This window comes from Trichechus manatus, unplaced genomic scaffold (genome assembly GCF_000243295.1).
Source record: "Trichechus manatus latirostris isolate Lorelei unplaced genomic scaffold, TriManLat1.0 scaffold00049, whole genome shotgun sequence".
Lineage (NCBI taxonomy): Eukaryota > Metazoa > Chordata > Mammalia > Sirenia > Trichechidae > Trichechus > Trichechus manatus.
In genome coordinates, this window is record NW_004443985.1 from 6,378,417 (window position 1) to 6,403,930 (window position 25,514).

The 25,514-nt window shown below is 46.7% G+C and overlaps 1 protein-coding gene across 1 annotated transcript in view; it reads right to left on the reverse strand.

The window, feature by feature from the left end:
• The window catches only part of CRTAP (cartilage associated protein), a 33,085-nt gene extending 8,531 nt beyond the window's left edge, over positions 1-24,554 (reverse strand). The window contains exons 1-6 of the mRNA XM_004377344.3: positions 23,724-24,554; positions 15,866-16,015; positions 11,999-12,170; positions 9,654-9,782; positions 5,702-5,847; positions 2,823-2,906 (exon numbers count right to left, since the gene is read on the reverse strand). Of these exons, the coding sequence (XP_004377401.2) occupies positions 2,823-2,906; positions 5,702-5,847; positions 9,654-9,782; positions 11,999-12,170; positions 15,866-16,015; positions 23,724-24,524 (1,482 nt within the window). The 5' untranslated portion in view covers positions 24,525-24,554. The remainder of the gene's footprint in view (positions 1-2,822; positions 2,907-5,701; positions 5,848-9,653; positions 9,783-11,998; positions 12,171-15,865; positions 16,016-23,723) is intronic.
• Positions 24,555-25,514: the final 960 nt, after the last annotated feature.

Consider the following 25,514-nt stretch of genomic DNA (forward strand, 5'->3'; position numbering starts at 1 on the left):
TCAACATTTCTCAAGTTGAAAGAACTAAAGAAAAAATTCAAGCCTCGAGTTGCAACACTGAAGGATTCTATGGGCAAAATATTGAACGATGCAGGAAGCATCAAAAGAAGATGGAAGGAATACAGATTCACTGTACCAAAAAGAATTGGTCGAGATTCAACCATTTCAGGAGGTAGGACATGATCAAGAACCAATGGTATGGAAGGAAGAAGTTCAAGCTGCACTGAAGACACTGACGAAAAACAAGGTTCCAGGAACTGACGGAATACCAATTGAGATGTTTCAACAAATGGATGCGGCGCTGGAAGTACTCACTCATCTATGCCAAGAAATTTGGAAGACAGCTATCTGGCCAACCAACTGGAAGAGATTCATATTTTGCCTACTCCAAAGAAAGGTGATCCAACCTAATGCATAAATTATCGAACAATATCATTAATATCACACATAAGTAAAATTTTGCTGAAGATCATTCAAAAGCAGTTGCAGCAGTACATCGACAGGGAACTGCCAGAAATTCAAGCATGATTCAGAAGAGGACATGGAACGAGGGATATCATTGCCGATGTCAGATGGATCCTGGCTGAAAGCAGAGAATACCAGAAAGATGTTCACCTGTGTTTTATTGACTATGCAAAGGCATTTGACTGTGTGGATCATAACAAATTATGGATAACATTGCAAAGAATGGGAATTCCAGTACACAGATACTGTGTGATTGATTACTTTTGTGTGGCCTTTCTAGCCACGGTCTTGTAACTCCCACCCAGGTTATTGGGCAGGACTGTGTGATAGGGTAATTGTGGACCACCAAGGAGGTTGCTCAGTTTTGCCTTAAAAGAGAGCTAATTCCAGAGCAGAGAGGAGGATCCTACTACCACCAAGGCAGAAGACCCAGGAGCCGCGAGCACATCCTTTGGACCCTGGATCCCTATGCTGAGAAGCTCCTGGAAGCAGGAGAGAGAGAGACAAAGAGAGAAAGGCTAGCTGTAACCCTGAAGACAGAGAGAAGCAGTGGCAGGAAAGACCTGGCAGCAGAGACTCTGCAGCAGGTGACAGCGCAGTAGGCTTCCCAGCCCACGGAGAGAGAAAGCAGAGTGCCTTTGGGCAGAGGCCTAGGGCCAGGGAGAGGCTGTCCTGAGAGAAGAACTGCATCCTGAGTGTTCCTGAGCCTGAATTGTAACTGCTACTTCCATAATAAACCCCACAATCGAGAGTATGGTCTGTGAGTTCCGTGCAGCCATTGCAATGAATTTTCGAACCCAGCAGAGAAATAGAGAGCGCTGTGTGAGGAACGGTTGGTGTCAGAATTGGTAAAGGTGGCGGAGAGAGGAGGCATGTCTGACAGCTGCCTCATAAGAATCAGCCTTGGGCTGTTGATCTTGGTTCTCCTTCCCCCTTGTGGGGTCGGAGGAGGTCAAACACTGCCCCCAAGCCGTTTTTATAACTTAATTGTGCTCACGAGGAACCTGCACATAGACCAAGAGGCAGTCGTTGGAACAGAACAAGCAGATACTGAGTGATTTAAAATCAGGAAAGGTGTGCATCGGGGTTGTATCCTTTCTCCATACTTATTCAATCTGTATGTTGAGCAAATAATCTGAGAAGCTGGATTATATGAAGAGGAACGCAGCATCAGGATTGGAAGAAGACTGATTAATAACCTGTGATATGCAGATGACACAACTTTGCTCAGTGGAAGTGAAGAGGACTTGAAGCACTGAAGATCAAAGAGTACAGCTTTCAGTACGGATTATACCTCAACATAAAGAAAATAAAAATCCTCACAACTGGACCAATAAGCAACATCAAGTTAAATGGAGAAAATATTGAAGTTATCAAGGATTTCATTTTACTTGGATCCATAATCAATGCCCATGGAAGCAGCAGTTAAAAAATCAAATGATGCATTGCACTGGGCAAATATGCTGCAAAGGACCTCTTTAAAGTGTTAAAAAGCAAAGATGTCACCTTGAGGACAAAGGTGCACCTGACCCAAGCCATAGTCTTTTCAATCACCTCATATGCATGCAAAAGTTGGACAATGAATAAGGAAAACTGAAGGAGAACTGATGCCTTTGAATTACGGTGTTGGCAAAGAATACTGAATATACCATGGACTGCCAGAAGAACAAACAAATCTGTTTTGGAAGACGTACAGCCAGAATGCTCCTTAGAAGCAAGGATGGGAAGACTTCATCTCATATACTTTGGACATGTTATCAGGAGGGAGCAATCCCTGGAGAAGGACATCATGCTTGGTAAAGTAGAGGGTCAGAGAAAGAGAAAGACCCTCAACGAGATGGATTGACACAGTGGCTACAACAATGGGCTCAAACATAACAACAGTTATGAGGATGGCACAGGACCAGGCAGTGTTTTGTTCTGTTGCACATAGGGTTGCTAGGAGTCGGAAGCGACTCAATGGCACCTAAAAACATATAAAAACTAGGGGAGGGGAAGTTTCTAAGTAACCTCTGAGTGCTGAGCTATTAAAAATTCACTGTGTTTTCACAAAGGTAAAAAATGGCGGTGGAATGACTGCATGACGGATTCCTGGAGCGTAGCTCTGTACTCCCCGTCAGGAAAGGTGGCGCTTCAGCCTCAGTTTCCTAGAAAGCCGTTCTTTTCCATACCAGCGTTCTGACTTTCATGAAAACACCCACATAAACGTGACTTTCATGAAAACACCCACATAAACATATTTCTGAAGGTCCCTTCTGTTTCTTGTTTTCGGGGATAAGCTGGCCTTCCAGTGATCTTAGCGAGGATGTGAGTAATATTTTCTCTTAGCCAGATGTGTGCGGGACCTGAAAACTTACCTCATCATCATCCGTTACATTTTCCTTAGCAAAGTCATACAGCTCTTTCTGCAGTGTGGTCACGTTAAAGAACTGAACTGCTTCCTGTTCAGACGCAAACAGAGAACAGATTATATGACCAACCTTCTACTGTGTGGGGTCAAGTGTTCAGAGTGGAATCATCCCAGTTTAATACTCCTCAGGAGTCTGCATGAGCATCTTCGCACAGCGCCTATGGGAAAACCACCACCAGCACGCCGACTTTATAAAATGGAGTGGCCACACACCCGCTTGGACGGCTACCGTCCAAAAGACAGATGGTAACCAGTGTGGGAGGGGATGTGGAGAAATCGGAAACTTCATATATTGCTGGTGGAAATACAGAATGCTGCGGCCATTGGAAAACAGTCTGGCAGTTTCTCAAAAGGTTAAACATAGAGGTACCATAGGACCCAGCAATTCGACTCCTAGGTATGTACGCAAAGAAATGAAAGCATACGTCCAAATAAAAACCCGTATGTGAATGTTCAGAGTAGCATTATTCAGAATCGTCAAAAAGCGGAAACAACCCAAATGTCCCCCTACAGGTGAACGGAGAAACATGTGATATGATTCCATGTATAGGAAATGTCCAGAAGAGGCAAATCCACAGAGACAAAAGGCAGATGAGTGTTCACCAGGGGCTGGGGAAAGAGGAGAATGGGGTTTCTCTTTGGGGTGATGAAAATGTTCTTCAGGGAGGTAGAGGAGTGTATGGGGTTACCATGAGTTGGGGGGGGTTACTCGACAGCAGCGAACGACAACAAGATTGTTAGTTGAATTTGTAGATCATAAAAAGTTGAGGAAAGTTAATAAAATGAGATAGTGGGGACAGTTTCACAGCAGCTCTGTGAATTATACTAAAACTCACTGAAGTATATACTTTTAAAAAGTGAATTTTATTATCTGTGAATAATATCTCAAAAGAACAGTCAACTCAGTGAGTGAGTGAGTGAGCAAGTGTGTGTGTGTGTGTACATGTGTGTGTGTGTTAGCAGGGGAGTGAAGTAGGTAGGAAAATGTGCGTGCAGCAACCCAGGATAGCATATAGAAACCCCAATGGCAATACCAGTTAAAGGAAAAAATCAATAGAAAAAGATCTTTTGAGAGTACATAATTAATGGTTGCAGCAGTACATTGACAGGGAGCTTCAAAAACTCAACGGCACCTAGCAACAACAACACACAATGAATGGAGTTCTCTGGGACTGGATGCAGAACTGTGAGTTTGTCCATCAAGGAGGGACTCATTAAATGGTGGGGTCCATCCCTCAAAGAGCACACCCTGAAACTGTCAGGTAATGAAGGAGGTATATGGGTGTGACATGGAAAAATGTTCATGAAGAAGGGTTAGAAAGACAGTGTGAGTCGCCCAACAGTATGCAGAGTATGGTCCCTTTTCTGTAACAATAAACACATACAGGCTGTCTACAGGAGGGAGTCTTTGCCTATAAAGCAAGAGGTAAGAAGGAGTGGGCCTAGGACGGAATCTCACCTTCTAAGTGAAATATTTCTGTAAGGTTTGCAATTTTTAGGAGTTTTCATTGATTTAGATATCAGAATAAAGCAGCAATATGTTAAAGAAAAAACTACAGAAAAATATAAAAGAGTTTTCCTTCAGCTCCACAGACACTTCCAAACTCCCTGAGGGACTGAATTGCTAGGCAGAGGGCTGTGGGGACCATGGTCTCGGGGAACATTTAGCTCAACTGGCATAACACAGTTTATAAAGGCAATGTTCTACATTCTACCTTGGTGAGTAGTGTCTGGGGTCTTAAAAGCCTGTGAGCAGCCATCTAAGATACTCCACTGGTCTCACCCCTTCGGGAGCAAGGGAGAATGAAGAGAACAAGATACAATGAAAAGATTAGTCCAAAGGACTAATGGACCACAGCTACCAAGGCCTCCACCAGGCTGAGTCCAGTACAGCTAGATGGTGCCCGGCTACCACCACTGACTGCTCTGACTGGGATCACAATAGAGGGTCCTGGACAGAGCTGGAAAAGGATGTAGAACAAAATTCTAACTCACAAAAAAGACCAGATTTACTGGCCTGACAGACTGGAGAAACCCCAATAGTATGGCCCCCGGACACCCTTTTAGCTCAGTGGTGAAGTCACTCCCGAAGTTCACCGTTCAGCTGGGGACTGGACAGCCTCATAAAACGAAACGGGACTAATGAGGCACAGCAGTCCAGGGACAAGGACTAGAAGGCAGGAGGGGACAAGAAAGCTGGTGATAAGGAACCCAAGGTTGAGAAGGGACAGTGTTGACATGTCATGGGGTTATTAACCATTGTCATAGAGCAATATGTGTACTAACTGTTTAATGAGAAACTATTTGTTCTGCAAACCTTCATCTAAGGTACAAAAAAAAAAAAAAGAATTATCTATGTGATATTAAATTGACAACAGCAACTCAAAAGGTCTGATGGGAAGCCTAGGGGGCAGTGAGTTGAAGATAACGGTGATGGAATAATTTGGAAAAGGATAGTGAGAATAGCAGCACAACTGGAAGAATGTAATCCATGTCACTGAACTGTACATGTAGAAACTTTTGAAATGGTGTAACTTTGGCTATGTATATTTTCACCAAAAAAGGTTCTCCAAGGTCGAGAAGGGAGAGTGTTGACATGTCATGGGGTTATTAACCAATGTCATAAAACAATATGTGTACTGACTGTTTAATGAGAAACTATGTGTTCTGTAAACCTTCATCTAAAGTACAATAAAATATATATATATACAAAAAAAAGAGTTTTCCTTCATTTCAGAAAGAACCCATTCTCTTAGCATGCAGAGTAGTCTCCTGAAAAGTGAGAATGAGGAGGAGAAAAGGTGAAGTAATGCATAGGACACTTACTGGCCTGGGCTGGAAATGCTCGTCCGAGAGGTCCCACTTCTCCCGGTGGTACTGGTAATACACCAGGTTCTGCCGCATGACCTTGTCGTTCTGGTCAAAGAGCAGGTAGCTGACGGCACAGGGGGCTGCGTTCTTCAGGTCATTCACTGGGGTCGGAGGGAAAGGGAGGGAATCAGCAAGCCCTGCCCTGCCCTTCTGCTCACCCGCCACCCTTCCTACAAGTGCAGCTTTCTAAAGAAAAGTTCATGACCACCTCTGATGGGCATCAGCCCCGGAAGGGCAGGTCATCCATGGGGCCTCCATGGCGGCCTGGAGCTGGATTTGGAATATAGGCATTCCTTGGTAGGCAGATGCTTTTGCGGAAATGCCCACATACGGCCTCTGGCTCCAGGGACCTGAGCTGGTCTCACGGCCCGGCAGCCCAAGAAAGGCTGGGTCCGAGGCCTGGACTGTCCTGGGGCTGACATTAGCTCCTGGAGCTGGGGAGGGTGTGCTCAGCAGAACATGCTCTCCACTCGGAGCCTACAGCTGGCCTGTGCACTGGTCCCGATCCAGGCAAGCCCCTCAGCTGAGCCAGGCCTGGAAAACCAAAGGATAGCGCACACTCTGAGCTGGAAGAGATCAGAAAAGCCACGTTGGTCTTGATACCTCCTGGGACCTGGTGCTCCCATCTCCAGCCTCCTGACCTAGTCCTGCCTCACTGGTGCCACAGCACCTTCAGCGTGGAGATTTTGCAGGGGTTGGATTTGCCTTGGGAGTAGGGGGCAAAAGGGAGCAGGTAATGAGACACAAAAGCCCCTGGCCATTTAATCTGGCGTCCATAACCCCTGCTGCCATAGAGTCGATTCCGACTCATGGCGACCCAACAGGGCAGAGCAGAACTGCCCCTTGGGTTTTCAAGGACTGGCTGGTGGATTCAAACTGCCAACCTTTTGGTTAACGGCCGGGCTCTTAACCACTGAACCATCACGGCTCCATTCCACTCCAGTTTACAGCCCAGGAATACTACCTTGGCTAAATGAAACTCAGCTTAGTAGGAGTAACCAAAGCTATAGAGTTGCTATGACTAGGAATGTACTAGAGGGCAACAGGTTTTTGTTTTTTGTGTGTGTATATAAATAAATCGTGCCACCCAGTGGCCATTTACTGTAACGACAACTTTAAAACCAGCGCCTGCCTGGGCTGGGAAAGATTCAAATGTAAATAAGAAACAACCCCTGCCCTCAAGAAATTTAGTGAGGGGGGTATTCTAGAAAGAGTTCAAAACAGGGCAGGCTTCCAGGAAGCGTGTCCCCCCAAAATACGTGTTGTAAATCCCCGTGGTGGGGCCCTGGTGGCAAAGTGGTTAAGTGTTCGTCTGCTAACCAAAAGGTGGGCAATTCAAATCCACCAGCTGCTCCTTGGAAACCCTCTGGGGCAGTTCTACTCTGTCCGATAATCGCTAAGAGTCAGGATGGACTTGATGGCAATGGGTTTTGATTAATCCCGGTTATAATCCCATTTGGGAATGGGTTTTCTTTGTTACGTTAATGAGGCAGGATTAGTATACGGTGTGTCGTAAATCAATCTCTTTTGAGAAAGAGCAGATTAAGCAAGCAGAGGTGGGGGGAGATAGATATCATGCCACATGAAGATCACCAAGGAACAAGGACTTCCCCCAGAGCTGACAGAGACAGAAAGCCTTCGTCTAAAGTTGGTGCCCTGAATTTGAACTTCTAGCCTCCTAAACTGTAAGAAAATAAGTTTCTGTGCGTTAAAGCCACCCACTTGTGGTATTTCTGTTATGGTAGCGCAAGGTAACTAAGATAACTTATAACCCCAGAAAGCAAAGGTTTCCTGGGGAGCAGCAAGCAAAGCCTGAGGTTTTGGTCTACCAGTGTTTGTAAGTCTTCGCCACAGCCTCTGATATGCAAAGATATTTTCAGAGCCCAGCCCAATGTGAGCCAGGGTGTGATCACCAGAGGCAGGGAGGGCAGGGCCAATGGGCTGCCAGAGCCGGGATGTGTCTAGAATACTTCTAAACTCCTTGTCTGCTAGCCTTGTGCACCCAAAACCAAGCCAGGCTAGACGGCCTCATGGATTCTTCCCCACGTTTCGAAGTCCACCACAGGGCTGGCGTGAAGCAGGGGCTCAGTGAAGGAGAAGTGTCAGCACAGATTTTCATGGAAATGAAATGAAAGACCAGCTTCTGGTTTCATCCAACAGAAAATGTTTAAACCTGGCTCCTAAGACTCGCAAAGTTTTGATAAAAGTTGAAGTTGGGTGACTGGTTCACTGGAATTCATTATCCCGCCCTCTACTTTCATGTACGTTTGAAAAGTTCCATCAGTTTAAAAACAAACAAAATAACAACCCATGTGTATAATTTTTCATAATTCTCATTAAAACAGGGCTCTTCCACAGACAGCAGTGTGGATGAATGCAAGCAAACCTCTAACACTTGGGGAAGGGGAGCGGGTGGGGAGGGAGATGGGGACGGGCTGTGCTGTGCACGTTTCTCTCTTCACCTCTGAGTTGTTTGTTTTTCAGCAACAAGCCTGTATTATTAGCTTTTGTGGAAGAAAGCAATAACTAGTCAATTATATTTTTTTAAAAAGGTGGCTTTTTATAGGCAAAACACACTGCCTCATAGAAAACTATCCTCTCAACACTAGAATACAGTCTGTAAGTATTAGCTGAGGACATACTATGTGCTGGGTGCTGCTCATAGATTATGTAGAACTAGCCTCTTGTCCCCTAGGCTTAACAATCGTTTAGCAGACAGCTGGTGCCAGGGTTACAATGATAGGGAAAATCTCATCCCCACCTTCGGTACAGGGGGGATTCTGGGAAAGACACTAAATTAAAATACACCTCACCCACCTGCTTGTCCCAAAAATCTCCCAACCAAGAAAACAAAGCTTTTCACTGCACCCTGAGATGACGTGCAGGCTGCTCAAGAGCAGGTTTACTGCTGAGAGAGCTAAGTCGCCTTACTCCGGAAGACTTGGTGTAAACGACTGTGTGTGTGTGTGTGTGTCCCCTTTGGCATGCCAGGCTTTCACTGTGTCCTGAAGATGAAGGGAGATGGGATAAAGGGGGGTGGCTGTTTCAAGAAGAGGGAATCCAACAAAGATCATAGCTATGGAACCTTACCTAGAGAACACAGCTGTGGAGCCTCGGCTATGGAAGCTAAGGTCACTTCTCATTCTCCCCAGGACAGCTCTGAGACCAGCTGCTCCTGAGTTTGAAGGGGTGTCCCAAGGGCAGAAGAAACCTGGTACAACTAGACTCTGGCATTTCTTCGTTCGGGCTGAGTAGTTTCTGCTGCAGCCATTCCCAGTAAAATGTCCAGCGCCTGTAACTGTACCGCCAGGTGATGCACAGAGCAAACGAGGCGTTCGGCAAAGTCAGTTACATGGACAGAAGGAAATGCCGAAACAGACAGACCCTCACGTCTCCACTTCGAACTACCTTCTCTCCCACCTTCATTTCATTTTGTCCACTTAGAATGTTCTGACTGAAGAACTCCGATCTCGGCTCAAGGGTGGACCAACTGGAATGAGCCCCTTACGGTGTGAAAAGCAAGGCTGATGCTGGGGAGACAGGAAATAACAGAGAAAAGGCAAACACTCCCGGGGAGTCTGGTAGGTGCCAACATGCGACCACCCGAAGCATCTCATTTAGTCCGCATGACAATCCCATGAGGTTAGCACGACTGTCTCACTTTACAGACGAGGAAACTGAGGCACAGAGAAGTTAGGGAGTGATAAAGCTGGAATTCAAGCCCACGCAGTCTGGCTGCAGGATCTGTGTCCTGAATCACCAGGCCAAGCTGCCTTTTCGTGCAAAACATGGCCCCAAGGCTGTCGATGTGACCTCGATGAACTCTCCCAAAAACCCCAGGAGGTAAGGGTTGTTACCCTATTTTAGAGATGGGGAAACGGCGTCTTCGAAGGAGCTGATTACTTACGTTTATAATAAGCAAACTGCAAATAATGATACATGGTGGCCACAAACTTCTCGACAGGATAGCCTCCTATAACCGGGGTGAGGTTTTCTTCACACTGTATTTTACATTCCAGGACTTCTATGTAGTGATCTGAAAGAACACACACAGATTTTCAGAGCGGTGCATCCATCGCCCTCTTGGTACGCTACCTCTGGTGCAAAAGAAAAAGATAAAGGTAAAAGAAAAATATTTGCAACACTTATGATAAAGGGCTAACTAACATCTTTAATATACAGAAACCAAAAAAAAACAAACCCATTGCCATCAAGTCAATTCCAACTCACAGCGACCCTATAGGACAGACTAGAACTGCCCCATAGGGTTTCCAAGCAGCTGCTCGGAGATTCGAACTGCCAACCTTTTAGTTAATAGTTCTTAGCTAGCTCTGAACCACTGCACCACCAGGGCTCCCTTAATATACACAAAGCTCCTTAAAATCAATCAGAAAAAGACAAATAGGAAGGAAAAAAAAAAGTCCCCAGTATAAAAATGGCCAAAGGGTATCAATACGAGAGAATTATAAAAAAGACTAACAAACATTGTGAAAAGATGCTAAACCTGTTTGTAATTAAAGAAATGCAATCTCCCCTGAAATAATTTAAACTGTTAAATTGGCAGAAACATTAGAATTTGATAACACCCAGTGTTAGGGAGAGAATAGTGAAATTTACACTCTCATTTTTTATTGGTGGAAGCAAAACAGGAACAAACTTTTCTGGAAGCAATTCGGCAAAATTTATTGGAGGTTAAAATACACATCTATCCTCTGATCCAGAGGTCCACTTCTGGGAAATTTCTTTAGACACAGGCACATCATGTATCGTACCGGGTACTAGTAGCCCCGGGGTACTGCCCTGCCCCTTGTGGTCCCCTACGCCCACACCTCTGTAAGTAATCCCTTTGTAAACAAATCCTTCTTGAATTTATCGTGATTTGTGTGTGCCAGTTAGGACCCTGCCTAACAGAAGGAGACTTATTTTTCACAGTACAGGTGTCCCTCAGTATCCACGGGGGATTGGTTCCAGGACCCCTACTCCCCGATAGCAAAATCTGAGGATGCTCAAGTCCCTTATATAAAAATGGCGTACTATTTGCATATAACCGACACACGTCCTCCGGTATACTTTAAATCATCTCTAGATTATTTATAATAATCTATAAGTGGATTATTACTGCGCCACCAGGGCTCAGAGAGAGGGGAGAAGTAGGTGGGAATTAGATGAAGCCCAAGTGGCCATGACTTGACAGTTGTGAAGCTGGGTCATGGGAACATGAGAATTCGTTATAATCTTCTTTCTATTTTTGTATATGTTCGACATTTCCCATAGTAAATTTTTTTTCAAAGAAGAAAAAATGGTACTTTGTGGAAAAAGAGATACATAAACAAAAAAAGGTGAAAAGCCCTGGATTCAGTAGTTTCAATGAACTTCCATACTGCAGGATTTCTAACAGCTAAAAGCACTGGGCTGCTAAACGAAAGGCTGGTCATTCACACCCACCAGCCACTCCACTGGAGAAGAATATGGCAGTCCGCCTCCGTAAAGAGTAGAGCCTTCAAAACCCTTGAGAGCAGGGGGTTGCAACCATGTAAGTGCACAGTGACTCTCTGAGACAGTACACAGCCCATTTCCAAACTCATTTGGCCAGGGTACCCTTTCTTGGAGGTGCAGTTCTAGGATTCCGGTTCCTCAAACCACTTTGGGAAATCTCCTCTCGGTGATTCCCCATTTTCTGCAGTGATCCTCTCCACTACGGAAAGCCCTCAGGGAAATCTAGGCTACGTGTGGGCAGTGTCGTAGGTTTTCCTTCTTTCTTCATTCTTCCTTCCTATGTTTTCTAAGCTTCCTATTATGAGCCTACACTGTTTTATAATCAGAAAAAAATGTTTTTCAGTTACCTTCACGCCGACTTACACAAGGTTTCTTCATTCTACCTGTGTGTATGTTGCAATATTCCGATAATCAAAGTTATCTCAGTAATGTGAGTCACTGAGTTGCTCTTCGGACCATTTTTATTTTTCCCAAACCTGTGAGGAATCTGTAATCAAGCAAGGCCGATACACTAGTCTATTTCTGGACTCCTCCCCCGGCCTGGGCGTGAAAGTTATACTCAGCTATTCTACCAGCAGTCTCTATGGCTCATCTATGAAGGTGTTGGCTGCCCCCGGTTACCCATTAATATTTAAGCTCAAAGCTTCCTCAGAGGCCACTCAAGTCATGTACAAGGCATGTCGAGAAATAGCAGACGTCCAAGGAAGACAGTTTCCAGCTATTCCATTTACCTGTAGGACACAACCCAGCACCAACCTGCTATGGAGAGATAGAAATCCTTGAAGTCCTTGATCTCCCTGGAGCCTTCACAGGCTGCAAGACACCCATAAAAGGCTTTGAAGAAGTCAGGAAGGGCCAGCTCCATGTCTGTGACAGACGTTCTCCAGTTCTCGCCATTGTATGCCCGCACTGCTCGGATGAACAGGCTCTGAAATGCAAGGAGAAGAAAGCAAAGCTTGCTCCCAGCCATGAAGGAAGACAGATATGTCCTCCCCAAAGGGATCTAGACCATCACCAAGCCTTCTAAGATACTCTACTGGTCTCACCCCTTTGGGAGCAAGGGAGAACGAAGAAAACAGGACACAAGGGAAAGATTAGTCCAAAGGACTAATGGACCACGAGTACCACGGCCTCCACCAGACCGAGTCCAGTACAACTAGATGGTGCCCGGCTACCACCACTGACTGCTCTGATAGGGATCACAACAGAGGGTCCCAGACAGAGCTGGAGAAAAATGTAGAACAAAATTCTAACTCACAGAAAAGACTAGACTTACTGGCCTGACAGAGACTGGAGAAACCCTGAGAGTATGGCCCCTGGACACCCTTTTAGCTCAGTAGTGAAGTCACTCCCGAGGTTCACCCTTCAGCCAAAGATTAGACAGGCCCATAAAACAAAATGAGACTAATGGGGTACAACATCCCAGGACAAGGACTAGAGGGCAGGAGGGGACAGAAAAGCTGGTCATAGGGAACCCAAGGTTGAGAAGGTAGAGTGCTGACATGTCACGGGGCTGTTAACCAATGTCATAAAACAATATGTGTACTAACTGTTTAATAAGAAACTATTAGTTCTGTAAACCTTTGTCTAAAGTACAATAAAAAAATTAAAAAACTAAAACAAAAAGCAAAATTTAAAAAAATTCCATTAATATTCAAAATTAAAAAAAAAAAAAAAAGACCATCGCCAAGCTCCACTCTCATTAGCTCTGAAGAAACCACACTGGCCCTTAATTAAATATGAAGCCAATAAGTGACTTACTTTATAACTAGATTTTTCTACCCTCGCAGTGGGTACACTTTTTATTTACTTAGTTTTAATTCAAAACATAAGTGGTGTTTGATAACAAAATCAAATTTGAATCGAGGAAAAGGCAAAACTATAGTGGCAGGAATCAGATGAGTAGTTGCTAGGGGCCAGTGGTTGGGGCAAGGGGGCATGAGAGAACTTTTTGGAGGTGATAAAATATTCTTTATCATGATTATGGTGGAAGTTACATGACTATATACTTTTTTTTGGGGGGTGGGGTTTGGGTGCATGTGATTTTTATTTTTTTATTGTTGTAGTTTAAGTGAAAGTTTACATTTCAAGTTAGTCTCTCATACAAAAATTTATACATATGTTGTTATGTGACCCTAATTGCTTTCCCTATACTGTGACAGCACACTCCTCCTTTCCACCCCGGATTTCCTGTTTCCATTCAACCAGCTCCTGACCCTCTCTGCCCTCTCATCTCACCTCTGGACAGGAGCTGCCCATTTAGTCTCATGTCTCTACTTGAGCTAAGAAGCACACTCTTCACGAGTATCATTTTATGTCCCACAGTCCAGTCCAATCTTTGTCTGAATAGTTGGCCTAGGGAATTGTTTTAGTTTTGGGTTGACAGAGAGTCCAGGAGCCATGCTTTCTGGGGTTCCTCCAGTCTCAGTCTGACCATTAAGTCTGGTCTTTTTACTAGAATTTGAGTTCTGCACCCCACCTTTCTCCTGCTCCATCAGGGACTCTGTTGTGTTCCCTGTCAGGGCGGTCATTGGTGGTATCCAGGCACCATCTAGTTCTTCTGGTCTCAGGCTGATAAGTCTCTGGTTTATGTGGCCCTTTCTGTCTCTCGGGCTAATACTTTCCTTGTGTCTTTTGTGTTCTTCATTCTCCTTTACTCCAGGTGGTTGGGACCAATTGATGCATCTTAGATGGTCGCTTGCTAGCTTTTAAGACCCCAGATGCCACTCACCAAAGTAGGATGCAGAACAGTTTCTTAATAAACTTTGTTATGCCAATTGACCTAGATGTCCCCTGAAAGCATGGTCCCCAGAGCCCAGCCCCTGCTACTCTGTCCCTCGAAGTGTTTGACTGTATTCAGGAAACTTCTTAGCTTTGGTTTAGTCCAGTTGTGCTGACTTCCCCTGTAGTGTCTGCTGTCCTTCCCTTCACCTAAGATAATTCTTGACATGACTATATACTTCTATAAAAACTCATTGAATTGCTAAATATAGTGCAAATAAACTGTAGCTCATTAAGGCTGATTTTAAAAGTGAATCAAGAAAAAGATAGACACTTGAGAGCAGGTGTCTGATACCCCTCCTCTCATAGAGACCCTGTAGTCACACCTTGGGATCTGAGAGCTCCTCACAGATATTTTCAGTACATCCCCGCCCTACCTCAGCCCCTCCCCTACCTCAGCCTTCCTTGGTACCTTCGGTCCCAGTGCCTAAACTCAACAGGACCTAAGAATAGTAAGTATTCATAAGGGTGAAAAACCCAAAACCAAACCCATTGCCTTGGAATCAATTCCAACTCATAATGACCCTATACAACAGAGTAGAGCTACCCCACAGGGTTTCCAAGGCTGTAAATCTTTACAGAAGCAGACTGCCACGTCCTTCTCCCACAGAGTGGTTGGTGGGTTTCAACCACAGACCTTTTGGTTAGCAGCCACCAAGCACTTTAACCATTGAGCCATCTTGGGGTCGATGTGAGTTGAAATCGACTCCATGGCAATGGGTGATCGTAAGGGTTAGGTCCTTATTATTGTTATTATTGCTGCTGTTGTTAATTCTCATCAGAACTCTCCCTTATAGACACACGGGTTTCGATATCCTCTGCTCTGTCAAGTGAGTCCCTCAGCTACTCTATGCCCTTTCCACCTTAATATATGTAATATATGTTATAATTTGAGGTTGGAATGTATCCTAGTTTCATGAAAGATGAATGTTTATGTTGCCGTTTCTTATGTTCCTGGTTATCGATTAAACTGTGCCCCCCATAAAATATGTACTGGAATTTTTAACTCCTACACCTGTGAAGCAGCCCTGGTGGCACAGTGGTTAAGAGCTACGGCTGCTAACCAAAAGGTCAGCAGTTTGAATCCACCAGCCGCTCCTTGGAAACCCTATGGGGCAGTTCTACTCTGTCCTGCAGGGTCGCTATGAGTCTGAACGGACTTGAGGGCAACTTTTTTTTTTTTTTTTGGTATACCTGTGAATGTAATCCTGTCTGGAAATAGAGTTTTTTTGGTTAGCTTTATTGTATCATACCTGAGTAGGGTGGGTTCTAAATCTAATCACTTCTGAGTTATAAATACAGCAGATTAGACTCAGAGACACGGACACATGGAGGGAAGACAGGCGCCACGTGAGGATCATCTACAAGCCAAGAAGCCAAGGAATGTCAGGGACGCCTTACAAGGAAGGAATCGACACGGCCGAGACCCTGATTTGGACTTTTAGCCTCCAGAACTGTGACAAAATAATTTTCTGTTCTTTAAAGCCACTCACTTGTAGTATTTTTGTTACAGCAGCACTAGGTAACTAAGACACTGGTCATCTTCAGATGATATCCAAGACACGTCTTTACTTCACCATCTTAAAAAGGAATGATCAAATGACCATATTTCTAAAATGTAGCATTTTAAGGAACGGTAGCCGTAAAATCGTCATGGAATGTAAAAAGTAATTCCTCAGCAGATAAACTTTGTGCTCAAAGTCAATCATTCCTATTGTCATAATATTCGTAACATGTCACAAAAGTCACTAGTGGTCCTTAGATGTCAACAGCTGTTAACCGAAATACGCTTCTTTAACGATTCACACGGCAACCAACCGCTGTGTAAAAATCTGAACATACCTCATATGACTTGGTCTCCAAGTCTTTGATGTAGTCCTCGGCATCAGGCAAGCTCTTGTAATACGCCATGTTTCTCTTCATCATCTCGTCATCTGGATGCTTCAGTAGGAAGGTGTGTGCAGCTGCAATGGCTTTTGGAAAATTATTTGCCTAAGTACAGAGAAGAAAGACAAAAGCTACTCAGTGGATGCTGAGCAGTGATTTTCACCAAACAAGAAATTTCTGTTCAGATCTTCAGAAATTTTGTGTTCATACACAGTGTTCCCAGCTAGGGGTTCAGTGACTTCCAGGGCCCCTCACGAATGGTCCAGCCACTGTTGTTGTTAGGTGCTGTCAAAGTCAGTTCCAACTCACAGCAGCCCTACGTACAACTGAACAAAACCCTGCCCAGTCCTGTGCCACCCTCACAATCATTATGCTTGAGCCCACTGTTGCAGCCACTGTGTTAATCCATCTTGTTGAGGATCTTCCTCTTTTTCACTGACCCTCCACCTTACCAACCATGATGTCCTTCTCCAAGGACCAGTCCCTCCTGATAACATGTGCAAAGTATGTGAGACAAAGTCTCACCATCCTTGCTTCTAAGGAGCATTCTGGCTGTATTTCTTCCAAGGCAGATTTGTTTGTTCTTCTGGCAGTCCATGGTATATTCAATATTCTTTGCCAATGCCATAATTTAAAGGTGTCAATCTTCCTTATTCTTTGTCTAGCCTTCGCACGCATATGAGGTAATTGAAAACACCATGGCTTAGATCACGAGCACCTTAGTCCTCAAAGTGACATCTTTGCTTCCAGCGACTCTGGATGAGTGCCTCCCCACCCCTACCGCCCCCACTACTCACCACTGTCTCCAGCCTGCTCTGTGCCCCAGGAGGCTGGTCTGCATAGACTACAACAATGGACTTCCTCGCTCTCTGGCTTCCAGTTGGGTTCGCCAGTGGGAAGAGTGAAGAGTCCCAACAGGAGACTGAAGGAAGGGAAGAGTCAGTGTGGGCTATTTAGTCTCCTGGCTTCCGCCCAGCACAGTGACCTCAGACTGTTGTGTCCCTTAACTAAAGGCCACAGCTCCTCAAGATGGCCCTCTCCATAGAGTCTCTGTCCTCCCAGGTTCCAGTAATTGCTCTCTTCCTTGCCCTTTTTGGCCTAGGGGGTGATCATACCCTACTGTTATCTGGGGGTACTGGTGGTTCAGTGGTAGAATTCTCACCTTCCATGAAGGAGACCCAGGTTTGATTTCCTGGCCAATGTACCTCAAGTGCGGCCGCCACCCAGGGGAGGCTTGTGTGTTGCTATGATGCTGAACATGTTTCAGTGGAGCTTCCAGACTAAGACAGACTAGGAAGATAGGACTGGTGATCTACTTCTGAAAAATCAGCCAGTGAAAACCCTATGGATCACAAAGGTTCAATCCCATTGTGCACGGTGTCGCCATGAGTCAGCGGCTGACTCAACAGCAACTAGCAACAACACACCCCACTGTTATTAGCCCTGGGGTACTGTACTATCTCTTACGGATTCCCAACGCCCTGCCAACACCTTTGTAAATAACCATCTTATTCAACTATCCTCAAATTACCCAATATGACCGCCCACTTCTTTTCTACTGGAACCTGGACCAATGCATTGATGTCCTCCTAAATCTCTCACAGAACCTTCCCCTGCACTGCTTCTTCTGCTTACATTCTCAGGGACCCTCACCATCTCCTCATTTACTCATTTATTCACTCAACAAACATTTGTTGAGAGCCTCCTATATTTAGGCACTGTTCTCGAAAGTGGGTCTGTAGCAATGAGCAAAACAGAAGGGAAAAAAAAAATCCCTGGCTTCGTGGACCAGACATTCCAGTAAGTTCTCCCTGTCTTCCTGCAACCTCAGTTAAGAGCCTTTTATGCTCCCCCCATGGCCCGTCTCCCCACTTTTCATACCACACTGTGTCTCAATTAGTGTGTCTATCTCCTTGAAGGACCCAGCTGTGTGTTATTCATGTCCACATTCCTGCTGTCTGGCACAGGACCTAGGACACAGCAGGACACCCTAGGTATTGGTGATCTGAACATAATAGCATTATGACTGCATAATATTTTGAGAAATTCATATTTTCCTCACCCTCTCTTTTCCCCATTTACGCAGTGACCAGCTGGTTCTGAGTATCACTGCCACAGGGAGGTAGGTGTCAGCACAGAATGCAGAAACTACTCATATGACAAAAGCCCTATGATCTGGAGGACACTTAGCAGGTTTGAAGACAGGGGGAAGCTGAGAGAGGGAGCTGCAGGAAGAAGCTGACTGGCCTGGAAGAAGAAGAGGGAGGAAAAGGAAGTCCCCCAGACTAGAAAAGTGTTTCCCCTGGGGTCTGGAGCAGTAGCAAGTCTGTGAGGCCTGGCGCTTCAGGGCTGGTACCTTGTTGGCAACGTCCAGGAGAGCAGAAGACTCAGGGAGGAATGGTGTGTTTCGTAGGGGCCCCTGGGGCTAGGGAGACAGGGACTTGGACACCTCCCTGTGCAGACACACAACCAACAACCAGAGGCCCCCACACTGATGCCTGGGCTCTGCCTCCCGGGCCCTGGACTCACGGCTCAGCTGCGGGGGGAAGAGCAGGTGCCTGCACGTGTGCACAGAGACTCCCCAGCCCTTCCAGAGGTGCACTCAGAGCAGGAATTAGGGAAATCGGTTTGGGGAGCGAAAATAAAGGGATATTTGGTACAATCTGGATTTCTGAGACTCATAGGATTACACACTAAGCCGAGGCATATTGGCGGAGGGGGGTGCCTCTGGGCACTTACTGGTGGAGCTAAAAGAGCTCTGTAAGACTAGCTGCAACAAGGCAGAGGCCGAGGGGCCAAGGGCCAGAGGCCTTACGGCCGAGAGGAGGCTGTCCTGATGGAAGAACCTGAGTGTTCCTGAACTGTAACCTGTTACTTTCCTAACAAACCCCACCATGGTGAGTATTGTCTGTGACTTCTGTGTGGCCATTGCAAGAACTATTGAACTCAGCAGAGAAGTAGGGAGTGCCGTGGGAGGGACGGCTGGTGTCAGAATTGGTAAATACAGTGGAGACAGGAAGCATGTCTGACCTCTGCCTCATAGGAATCAGCCTTGGGCTGTTGATCTTGATTCTCCTTCCTCCTTGTAAAGTTACGGGAGGTCAGATGTTGCCCCCACACCATTTTTTACAGTCAAGGTCCTATGGTGGGACTGTGTTTGAAAGAGTTCTACAGAGAGCTTATACCCCCTGGCTGGAAAAAGGTTGGTCTGGCAGCAAGAAGGAAGGGGGGTGTGAATGCAGCCTTTTAAAGCATTTGCCAATGAAATTAGATTCTCTGATTTCCAGAAGAGTGTCTACAAACAGAGGAGCACAGAGATGGATTTTTACAGCCCCTAACCAGAGCCCCTGGTGGTGCAGTGGTTAAGAGCTATGGCTGCTGGCCAAAAGGTTAGCAGTTCAAATCCACCAGCCGCTCCTTGGAAACCCTATGGGGCAGTTCTACTCTGTCCTATAGGATTGCTGTGAGTTGGAATCAACTCGACAGCAACAGGTTTGGTTTTGGTAACTGGAGTCCCTAGTGGCGTAGTGGTTAAGAGCTACAGCTGCTGGCCAAAAGGGTGGCAGTTCAAATCCACCAGCTGCTCTTTGGAAACCCTATGGGGCAGTTCTCTGTCCTATAGGGTCACTATGAGTTGGAATTGACTCAATGGGTTTTTTTTTTTGTTTTTTTTTTTTAACTCAGGATCTGAGCTTTAAAAAAATAGAACCTCTTCTGGAAAAAGTAATGTTGTTCACCTCAACTCAGGCTCTGCCACCCATAACACGGGGCCACATCTTGACAGCTAAACCTCTGGCAGGCCCCAGGCAGGCTTTGGGGATGGTGGGTGCCTGAGCGGCAGCCCCCCTGCATGAGAGGACCCTAGCTACCTGCCAAATGAGTAGCCTAAATCTGCCCCCTGCGGCTCAGGGAGATCAGAGTCCATGTCCAGGCAAGGAGTGGGGTAAGGGTGCATGGGAGCCAGCCGGCTCCGTCCAGCTCAGAGCAAATAGTCGTTAAGGATTTGATTAAGCGCTGGGGCCCACTTTTTGCTTGGCCTGTGGGGAAGATGAGTATTTCATGGAAGATGGAAGCTGGATAGAAAACCACAGCTTGGGATGTGGAACCTAAGATGCGCTGGTGACCTGGGACCTACGCTGGGCTTGGGGGCTACACACCAACAGCACTTTAATCCCTGGGTGGTGCAAAGAGTTAACACATTCAGCTGCTAACAGAAAGGACAGAAGTTCAAGACCACCCAGAGGCACCCGGAAAGAAAGATCTGGCGATCTACTTCCGAAAAATCAGTCATTAAAACCACTATGGAGTCGCCAAGAGTCCACATGGTTGCCAGGAGTCAGAGTTAACTCGATGGCAACTGGTTGGTTACTGTTCTTCTACAAGATCACACAGCTGAGTCTCCTTGCCTCACCGGGGCAGTCCGTACCCACTTTCTCTAGTCCCGTGTTCAACTCAGGCATTTCTCCTTAATCACTGAAATAAACGCCTACTTGACTCTGCGCGGGGTGGTTGAATCAGAATGGCACAGTAATATTTACCCACATAAACATCACTGAGGGAAGAAAATAAAATGAAATAAACCATACAATATCACCACCTAAAACCATTTTTTCAGTGATCTTTTCAGTTAAAGCAATTAAGTGAACATTCTGGTTTATTAATAAAATTCTTAATTGTGTCTTGTTTTTGTGGATTGGAAACACTGGTGGTGTAGTGGTGAAGTGCTACGGCTGCTTAACCATAAGGTTGGCAGTCTGAGTCCACCAGGCGCTCCTTGGAAACTCTATGGGGCAGTTCTACTCTGTCCTATAGGGTTGCTGTGAGTCGGAATCGACTCGACGGCAATGAGTTTTTTATGGATTAAGTTGTATCCTCCCGAAATATGTATTGAAGTCCTGGTCCCTGTACCTATGGATGTGATCCTGTTTGGAAATAAGTTTTCCTTCTGTTATATTAAGGAGGCCATATGAGTGTAGAGTGAATTCCTAAACCTAATCACTTCAGAGTTATAAAAAAGAGCAGAATAGACACAGACATACACACAAGGGGAAGACGGATGCTGTGGGAAGGCCCATCTACAAGCAAAGGAACGCCAAGGGTTGCCGGCAGACACCAGCAACTAGGAGAGAGGCCTAGGCCAAGACCCTAATTTGGACCACTAGCCTCTAGAACTGTGAGAAATAAATTCCTGTTCTTTAAAGTCACTCATTTTTGGTATTTCTGTTAGGGCAACACTAGGTAATTAAGACATCTGTCCTATAAGAGATCCAAAATACTAAGACAAGGTATTTCACTGACTTTCAAGTATGTGATTGTCAAAAGACCCATAAAGGGTTTTGAAGTGAAGCTATGAACATCCTAACCTTTTGAGGCTGGCATGTTAAAGAAGGAAACCTGTGCCTTCTGGTCATATTGAGTAAAATGCCCTTCTTCTCCCTGTGGAAACCCTGGTGGCGCAGTGGTTAAGAGCCACGGCTGCTAACCAAAAGGTTGGCAGTTTGAATCCACCAGGCACTCCTTGGAAACTCTACGGGGCAGTTCTACTCTGTCCTATAGGGTCGCTATGAGTCGGAATCGACTCAACAGCAATGGGTTTGTTCTTTTTCTTCTTCTCCCTGTAGCACTAGTTTCTAATTCACATGTATACTAAACAAATTAGACCTCCTAGTATCATCAGGTTTAAAAATAAAACGTTCCCCCTCCTTAAGTATGTGATTCAAATTTGGTTCAGACTGTATTTGTCTAAAGCAACGCAAAAAAGAGAGAATTAAACGGGACATTTTTAGCTTAAAAAAACAGCACTGGTATGAGCCAGCCATCAGTTTTCATTGTCCTGGAATTTTATTAATCTTATCCCCTAGTTCTATTTTAAATCTGCTGTTTATTGCCAGGTTATTCACAAAACTGATGCTTTATATAAAATTAACTAAGCATAGAAATAACCCCGTGTTTCTCCTACGGGGAGTTAGGTGTTATTTCATGTCTCATACGAATGCCACAGATACGTGGCTCAGTCTTAGCAGAAATATGAAAAACAGATCTTGCAGTCCAATGACTCAAAGCAAAGGTTTAGAAAAAATGTCTACCCTCAGAGTCTGGCATGTGCCACGGATCTGTTTTAGTAGCCATTAAAATCTATGCAATGTATTCCTTTCAATTTTTTTTTCAACAAGAGAAAGTACAAACTGGGTTTCGAGAGGGCTTTCTTGGCAAAACCGTGAAGACCCGCCAAGAGAAAGCCTTTTTATCCTGTAAAATAGGGAATTCAGCCCATTCTTAAAACTTGTGGGTCCCCACAGTGAAGACCAGAAGGATAGAGAACCGAAGTTCAAGGCTATTTTTAGCCAGCAATCAGAGACAATTTAAGCAGAAGGAAGGCATAAAAAGAAGGAAGACAACTGTATTCAATTCTAGATAACAGAAGACAGCAGTGATCGCTAACCCTGACAAATCACAGTCCACAAGTTCTGCTCCCCTAAACCAGAATGTTCCTTAGAAGCTACGATGGCAAGACTTCATCTCACGTACTTTGGACACGTTATCAGGAGGGACCAGTCCCTGGATAAGGACATCATGCTTGGTAAAGTAAAGGGCCAGGGAAAACCAGGAAGACCCTCAACAAGATGGATCGACACAGTGGCTGCAGCAACGGGCTCAAGCATAATCCTGAGGGTGGCGCAGGACCGGACAGTGTTTCCTTCTGTTGTACGTAGGGTTGCTATGACTTGGAACCAACTCGATAGCACCTAACAACAAGCCGGGATGTGTGCCCCCAACTTGTCCCGGCCCTTCCCTGACCTCAATTTCCTCCTCGATAAAAGGGACCTGGAGCCTCGGTGGCGCAGAGGTTAAGAGCTCGGCTGCTAACTCGAAGGTCGGCAGTTGGAAGCCACCAGCCCCTCCTTGGAAACTATGGGGCAGTTCTACTCTGTCCTACAGGGTCGCTATGAGTCAGAGTCGACTCCACGGGAGTAGGTTTGGGTTTTGTTTTGTTTTTTTAATAAAAGTGACTAGCCAGCTTCTCAGGCCCCTTCGCGCTCTAGTATCTCAGGTCACCACTCACTTGAGCAAAGGGGTGTACACGGAAGAGCCTGCTCTTCCACAACAGGTCACATTCATCCAGCGCTTGTTGAGAGGTAGACACTGTGCCAAGTGTTCTGTGGCCGTGTTCTCTGCCTTAGAACAACCCTTCAACAACGTCATTTTCATCTCGAAGATGAAGAACCAAACCAAACCCACTGCCAACCTGTTGACTGGAACTCACAGCAACCCTACAGGACAGAGAACTGCCCCACAGGGTTTCCAAGGAGCGGCTGGTGGATTCAAACTGCTGATCTTTTGGTGAGCAGCCAAATCTTAACCACTGCGCCACCAGGGCCCCAAGATGAAGAAGGGGGGCAGGATCTGGAGGCAGGATTCGGTGGGAAAGAACCTGGTCAAGCCAGGGTGGTGGGGCGCTGCCCGGGGCGGGGCGTGACCTGGGACGAGGAAGTGGGCGGGGCTTGGGAAGTGGGCGGGGCTTGGGGAAGTGGTCGGGGGCCGGGGCCTGGGACAGGACGGGGACAGGGCGGGGCCTGGGACAGGTGAAGAAGTCTAAAGTCAGGGCCCGGGAGGGGAGTGGGCGGGGCATGAGGGAGCTGCCTGGGGCGGGGCTTGAGGCGTGGTGGGGGGGGAAGTGGGTGGGGCCTGGGGCAGGATCTGGGCAGGGCCGGGCCTGGCTAAGTGGTGTGACGTTGGGGCCCCGGAAGCGGGGGTGCCTGGGACAGGGTGGGGCTGAGCTTGGGGAAGCAGTCTGGGGGTGGGGCCGACTTGCCTTGAAGTAGGCAAACTGCAGGAACTTGTAGGGCTCGCGGCGCTGGAAGTCAGCCAGCACCTCGCGGCTGGGCTGCGACTGGCGAAAAGCTGGCAGCCCCTGCTTGCAGCGCTTGAGGCAGTGCGCGCGGCGGAGCAGGCCCCCGAAGAGGCGCAGCTCCGCGTAGCGGGCGAGGCCGGCGGCGGGCGCGGGCTCGGGCACGGCGCTGCAGTTGAGGTGGCAGAAGGCCTCGCTGTCGAGCAGGAGGCGGTGCAGCCGCAGGCTGATCTCCAGGTAGCCCACGCTCTCGGCCCAGTGCTCGCTGCTGTATTGGTCCAGCGCGTGCCGGTAGGCCGACTCAAGCGGCATCAGCTCGTCCCGCGGGAAGCTGCGGAAGCTGTAGCGCTCGTACTGGGCGCGCCCGGCGCGGAGCGCACAGCCCGCGCACAGCAGCGCCAGCAGCGCTGCGGCCGCCCCGCGCCTCGGCCCCATCGCGCCTGGCGGCAGGAAGGACGGAAGGGAGCGGGAAGGAAAAGGAGGAGGAGGAGGAGGACGGCGCGACGCGGCGGGCCAGCTCCGGGAGGCGGGACGCTGCCTGTGGCCCGCCCCGTCCGGCCGCCGCTCCCCGCTGGGGGTCCGGGCACTGCTGCCCGCGTGGGAGGACGCGTGGCCGGCTCGCCTTCTCCCGGGCCGGGCGCGCTGTTCTGCACCGCCAAACGCGCGTTTAGGGATTCCCCTGTTCTTTCGCTCGGAGACGGCAGTCTGCAAGCCACACGCGGCCCTGATGGGGCAGATTAGTGCCCCTTCAGTTTTAGAATCCATTGGAGGACTGGGGCAAACGCAGATTCCTGGACCCCCCCCCCCACCGAGTTTCTGATTCAGTAAGTTTTGGGTCGGAGCCTTAGAATTTGCATTTCTAACCAGCTGACGCTGACTGTCCACGGCCTACACTTTGAATAGCAGTGCCCTCGACCTTACATCATAGTGAGAAAGACAATGCATGAACATAATAAAGACGTCGGTGGCACTTTATAAACAATTTGGGCAAGTTGAAGATACCTATGACTCCGTGATTCCACTCTTCAAAATATACTTGAGAAACTCGCGCCTGTGCGTCAAAAGATACGTATGGAATGCTTTTTTTTTTTTTTTTAATTCATTAAACTTTTTCTTTTGAAATAATTTACAGAAAAGCTGCAAGGATTGTACAAAGAACTCACATATATTCTTTATCTTGATTCACAAGTTGCTAACGTTACGCCACATCTCGTTTCTCTGTATCTATCTACATGCATTTTCTAAGACCTTTGAGAGTAGGTTGCAAACCTCAGCCCCCTTAATCCTCTTTAGCGTGTAGGTCCTGTGACTGTAACCACAGAACAGTTAACAAATTCAGGAAATTTAACATTGATAGAAGTTTTTAATCTACGTTCTCTATTGCAATTTTGTCAGCTGTCCGGATGCCTTTTAGAGCACTTCTTTACCTGGACAGGACTTACTACAGGATCCCATACAGTATTTAGCTGTGCCGTCTGCTTGTTCGTGTTGTTAGTTACCCTGGAGTTGGCTCTCCCTCACCGCCACCTTATGTACAGTAGAACCAAACGTTGCCTGCCCCTGCGCCGTCTTCATGATCATTGGTATGTTTGAGTCCATTGTTGTGGTATTTGGACTTTAAGCCCCCAGAACTTTAAGTGTCCTCTCATCTGCACTGGTCCCTCAGCTTTTCTTGCCTTTCATGCCTTTGACATTTTTGAAGAATACACGCCAGTTATTTTATGAACTGTTCCTCAGTTTGGGCTTCTCTGGTGC